This window comes from Sphaerodactylus townsendi, linkage group LG05 (assembly GCF_021028975.2).
Source record: "Sphaerodactylus townsendi isolate TG3544 linkage group LG05, MPM_Stown_v2.3, whole genome shotgun sequence".
Classification (NCBI taxonomy): Eukaryota; Metazoa; Chordata; class Lepidosauria; order Squamata; family Sphaerodactylidae; genus Sphaerodactylus; species Sphaerodactylus townsendi.
The window spans coordinates 123,349,308-123,355,307 of record NC_059429.1 but is presented as its reverse complement, the minus strand read 5'-3'; the positions used below and the strand labels follow the sequence as shown (position 1 = coordinate 123,355,307).

General features: G+C 44.3%; 1 protein-coding gene across 8 annotated transcripts in view; it reads right to left on the bottom strand.

Moving 5' to 3' along the window:
• Positions 1-1,774: 1,774 nt before the first annotated feature.
• The window catches only part of PHACTR3 (phosphatase and actin regulator 3), a 295,584-nt gene continuing 291,358 nt past the window's right edge, over positions 1,775-6,000 (bottom strand). For all 8 annotated transcript variants that reach the window (XM_048498148.1, XM_048498144.1, XM_048498146.1 and 5 more), the window contains 2 exons: positions 3,555-3,631; positions 1,775-2,402 (listed from right to left, as the gene is read on the bottom strand). In XM_048498148.1, the coding sequence (XP_048354105.1) occupies positions 2,387-2,402; positions 3,555-3,631 (93 nt within the window). In that variant the 3' untranslated portion in view covers positions 1,775-2,386. The remainder of the gene's footprint in view (positions 2,403-3,554; positions 3,632-6,000) is intronic.

Genomic DNA, 6,000 nt, shown 5'->3' with positions numbered 1-6,000 from the left:
CTTCAACAAAACTATTGGAGTTGCAAGTAGGGAGAAGTAGTTCTTTATCTCAGTTCTTTTGTACAGTACGATAATTTTTTACGAAATGGGAAAGTGCATTGTTCAACACCTGATTTTGTTTTGTTTTGCATTTCCTCAGCGATTTCTCCTTCCTGCCCAATGTTTTCATTATTTGTTTTATGTTTTTGTATGTTTTAGCTCTGGTTTTAATTGTTTTAGTGATGTGTTGGAGGGTGTTGGTGGGTTGGTTTTAATGGTTTTGTAATATGACTTTGTCACATATGTTTAATTTGTTAGCTGCCTTGGTGGCCCTTGTGAGGGCAGAAAGGTAAGGTAAGAAGTATTGAACAATAAAAATAATAGCTATAATTAACGCCCCCAGAGTTTGTGCCCTTCTAAACCCATTACTTTCAATGAACTTAGGAGGGCATAGCTCTGCTTTGGTAACACTGCAAGCATCACATATATTGGTTGCTATTATACCATTGGATGTATTTAATGTTTGTACTTGGTATAGCAGGGATTTTGATGATTGTCAGTGAAGTGTGTGAAATGACTTGACTGAGAAGCATTGTAATTTAGACTGTGAAAGTTCTGTTGTTGATCCATTCATTAATTCAGGTCATTGTGATGTTTCAGTCATCAAGAAGAGGGTGGCCCTGGGCCATAATATAGTGTCCAGAGATGGAGCCCTTGGTTCCAATGTAATAGCAGCAATTAACAATTTTGCAGGACTTGCAGCCCCACGTGAAGACTGACCTGTGATCTACACCACCCGTATTAGTAGACCACAGGTGTGAATGTCTACAGCAGTGTTTTCCAACCTTTTCGAGGTCAGGGTACCCTTGACCTCACTCTTCATATCTCACGGTACCCCTGCCGCCACCCTCCACCTTCCCCTTCCATTGCCCCTGCTTGCCACACCCCCCACCTTCCCCTCCCAGGGTGAAGGGAAGCACTGGGGGTGGTGGTGGCAGGCTCTGCCCCATGGGCCAGCTCCATGTCCTTGCTGTCACCGGTGGGAGACACCACAAAAATGAGGGGGGGGGCGGTAGTGTTGCCGTGGTACTCCTGGGACATGCTCATGGCACCCCAGGGTACCACGGAACCCTGGTTGAGAATGGCTGGTCTACAGGCACAGGAGAGCAAAAACAGCAGCCAAGGAATCAACTCTGAAGACTTGCTTTGCCTGTATGTTGAGGTCCGAGAGTATACGCGAATACTGAGTCAGACTATTGGTCTGTCAAGGCTAGGACTGCCTACTCTGGCTGGCAGCAGCTCTCCAGGGACTCAGGCAGAGGTCTCCTGCTTGACCTCGTATCTGGCCTTTTAATGGAAGACACGGGGAGTTGAACTCAGGACCTTCTGCATACAGAGATGACGCCCGGCCTCTAAACTGTGCCCCCCCCCCCCCCCAGCCTGAACATGACGATCGCACCGGTATCTCCCCGCAAACTACAATTTCATGCCGTATCTGCAGGCCATATAAGCAGCGACACCACTCAAACATTCAGAGTTGGTGTTCTGGCTAGTCACGTGTGTGTGTGTGTGATGCCACAAAAGTTTGATGTTGTGTAGAATTTTCAAAATCTCTGCTCCAGAAAGTTGACCCCATTCCATTGGCTTTAGTATCGCAGCAGTTGCCGATGTCTGAAGTTCTGTTCCAGACAGTGAGTCTGTCTTCTGTTCAGAGGATTCCTATGTGATTAACAAGCGGGGGGTCTCTGTTCCCCCTCCTCTTAAACATCACCAAACATGGGAGGCTGTTGGTTTGTTTTCTGCAGTAAGTAATCGTTTAATTAAAAGGGGGGGGGGAAGGGAAATAAACAGGAGTCCAAAAAAAATGCCGCAGCTGTGTTTTTGTTAGACATATATATAAAAAAGGAATGAAATCATAATATAGGAAATCATTTGTAGAACATGAAACTTAAGTGTTTTTTTTTTATACAAATTAACTGTGATAAGTTCCAAATGTCTTGTCACCATGATAATACTGAATGACCATGTGCTGTGTCCGTTATGTCAGAGGCCTTGGAATGGTAAAGGCTGTACATGCACATAATCTCCGTTCCCAAGATATGTTGCAATACAGTTTAAAACAAGTAGTCAAGGAGAGCAGAGGGTTCCTTTCGATCAGCTGGACGCCCGTCATTTTTCAGCAGGTCCTCCCAATCCGCAGGTGTTTCAGCTCCCTGGCGAAGGCGGTCCTCTGGTTGCTCCTCCCCGTTCAGTGTGTATGCTGCAGAGATTTCACCTGCAGAGTCCTCCTTGTGCATTAAACAGCTTGTCGTAGATTGAACCTCAAGGAAAGACTTTCAAACTTTCCCCGATGCATGTTCAGTAGTGGTATCAAAAAAGTAGACAAATTCTTCTTGGAAGAAAATCTCTATGGCCTGTGGAATCTGAAGGTCAAAAGGAGAAGGAAAGGACAGTTAGCAAGGGTTTTTGTTCTGCAGAATGAAAAGGGGTGATGTTTGAAAATATTAGCATGGTGCACAGAACTTGTTTGAAACATTCTTCTTATTTCTAGCTAGTTTGGGGTGGGGGCAGTGACTTCACAGAAGATTCCTCACTTCACCTGCAAAGAGCCAGCATGGAGTAGTGGCCTCTAACCTGGAGAACCGGGTCTTATTCCCTACTCCACATGAGTGGCCGACTCTAACTTGGTGAACTGGATTTGTTTCCCCATTTGTACACACGAAGCCCGCAGACCTGAGAATTCTTTCTCCTCAGTCTTTGGCCACTGCATTTTACTACTCCTGTGAATCTGACCAGAATGTATGCATACCCTGTTTCTCCTAAAATAAGACATCCCCTGAGAATAAGACGTAGTAGAGGTTTTGCTGAAGTGTGAAATATAAAACATCCCCCGAAAGTAAGACGTAGCAAAGTTTTTGGTTAGAAGCATGCCCGTCGAACAGAACACCAAAGCAATGCAGCTGTGGAGCAGAAAAATAAGACATCCCCTGAAAATAAGACACAGTGCATCTCTGGGAGCAAAAATTAATATAAGACACTGTCTTATTTTCGGAGAAACACGGTAGTATAATGTTTTGAATGATGGCTGTTTTAAATATTAGTTTCTAACATCTGGTGTCTTACTATCCTATGTTTGGTGTATTTTTGAAAGCCTCTTTAATCCTTTCAGTGAAGAAGCAAGTGCAGAATGTAAATGCTTTAGTGGGGAGGGAACTATACATGCACAGTTGGATGCTTACATTTTGACGTTAAGTATGTGCGTGCCTTAAATCACATATCCCGCTTTCTCTACAGTATATTCTGTGCTTCTGTGCCTGTCCTTACAGGGTTTCGAATGTCATGTGTGAACTCTTTCGTAGGTCTGCGTTGAAATAGGTAAGGACTTCCTAACAAATTATACTGTAGCCAGGGGATGCTATTCTCAGATGATGCAGGTGTTAACTCTGTGTTTTCCTCCAAGTAAAGCCTTGCCTGCACACATTACTTCTGCGCAGGGATAAAAGATGCTGCAGACTCAGGACCTGAAGGTAATTTTTTTGGTAGATGGTGGGGACAAAACATTCTGGGAAACTGACCTTGTCAAATGCTTGCTCGATGCATGCACTTCCATTTCGTTACTTTTGTATTCATTTAGCTCTTTGCGGATGGCTGCCTAGAAAATACACATGAAAACCAGGTTAGTCAATTGTTGAAAATTAGCACAAAAGTTATTTTAAAAGCCCAGACAGATATAGTGTAGTTTTCCTCTTCAGTATAGAGTCATAGCAGTGAGAAAGACTAAAGGGTCAGCTGTTGCACCCAGAGAGTCCAAACATCTCTGGGATTGGGACCAAACTGCACACAACTGTTTTTAAAGAGTTGGGTCCAGGTCCCCTGGACTTAACTCGTGTTCCCTGGGGGGAACAGCTCCCCCACCCCAAAAAGAGGAGAACCCAAATGGGTTTAGAAAGGCTCCACCCAGCAAGAGAAAACAGCTCGGGGGAGCAGCACCCTCCCCTTCTGTGATGCCATTCTAAGTCCATTTGGGCTCTCCTTATGGAGAGGTGGGAGGAGCCATTCCCTGCACCTGCTGTTTGGCTGTGAGCAACGCAGGTTGGATCTGGGAAACAGTAACATGTAGTTTGGCTCTCAGACTGAAATGAGCACATGGCTGTGCTTCCAAGCATCTCAGTCTGAGTTTATTAAGGCGCCCTTTTGCAAATGCTTCTGGCAGCTTGCTAGGAATGGCACAGTAAACTGAGCACACCTCTTAAGTCAAGACCTGACAACGTGAAACAAGTACACGTCTACCTCCTCTCCAGCCTCAAGAAATTCTACTTGCTCCTCTCAGTTCATAGGTCATCATCTCAACATGTGTTCAGGCTCACCGCTCGGAAAATGACTTCCGATTCCTCCAGGAAAGTGAAATGGACCTTTTCTGCATAGCCTGAAAGGATCAAATATTTGCTACCTGTAGGGATGAATGTATTTCCCAGAGATGGCCTACAGGATTTCAGTTAAATGCCCCGGCTTTCAATTCTGAAAGCATCCCAAACTCCTCATCGGTAATCTTCCAGATCAGGATGAGTCTTGCCCTTCTGTTTTAAGCAGATGGAATATAGCTCAAGTTCCCTTGGCTACCTATTACCTGGCATTATTAAAAATGCTCAACAGAACTCCATTTGTGCCATCTGCAAGCTTGGAGAAGCAACTTCATGGGGCAGAAACGAGCATTAATTGTGGCATGTGGCAGTTTGCAGAATGAAAAGAAAGCCACATAAATGTTCTGCCTCCTTCCCCTCGAGCTGTATGCATGCAAATGTCCTTTAGAGCAATTAGTTCTCCTGTGCATATATAATCTGCTTTGCTACAGATCTTTTGTTTTATTGTTGGTGTGATTTTTCTAAAACAAACTGTCATTTTTTTAAAAAATCATTAAAACAATATAAAATATACAAGAACTACTGTCAACTAAAACTGCAAAACAAAACAGTAAATCACATTTAATCAGATACTCTACTTCCAGAAAAGATTACAGTGTTGTTAAAAAAAACCCCTCAAAGTATCTCTCTAAAATGCTGCAAAAATTGGCACCTAGAAGTATCACGACGGAGTATATTTCAGTGCTCATGTTTTAAATGTTTCCCAGCTGAAGAAAGAAAAGCAATGAATAAATTATCCCCAGTTTTGCCCTTGGATTGGTGCTGTGCTGGCAATGTTGAAGCCTGCCCTGGCACTCGGTGGGATTGCCTGCTCTGGAACAATAGCCACTGCGGCCAATTCTAAACTAACTGGCAAACTCGCTTGCAAAACTGGTCCGTTTGTTAGAGGTAAATCTTCCCGGCAGATATTTTTGCTCCAGTTCAGTCTGCGGCCATAAGGGAGTGGAAGAAGGCTATTATGTGCGTCCTCCTACCTGCATAGGAAATTGCATGTACAAATGGGAGGATATGCGTGTGCCTGACTCCCCAATGACTCGTGGCAGCCAGGCTGCACCTGTCTAGCTCCATCAGAAACAGAACTGTTAAGGAAGATAAACTGGGGAAATTGCATTCCGTCCTCTTCTTTCTCCTTGTCCCTCAACTGGTCATCGATGTGATTTGCTGTTATGCATGTGCTGTTCCAGCTGCAACGTGCCCATGTTACTGGATCCGGAACTTTAAGGTTGGTTGGTTTCTTCCCACAAAAGTTTCTGTTTCGCAACGGCCCTGAAATAGTACCTTGTAGCAAGCTAGCCTTTTCTCCCAATCTTCCTGCGCTCAACAGATTAAATTCTGCTCGTGTGGTATTTAAGAAGAACCTTTGCCAGAGGGACCCAATAAAATGCAAAACCTCAAAGACTAGGGTGTGGCATTTCTGTCTACTTTCCATGGATACCTGACTACCTGTTCGTGCCAGGGCTGATACACATTTTGCAGCCTTTAATCTGTCTCCTTACTGCTCTGGTTTTCAAAGTTTCTGCAGTCAGAGAAGCCATCCCGTACGGACTCATATTCTCTGGAATGCTGTGTATGACATCTCAGCGTGTTCCAGAGACCCCAG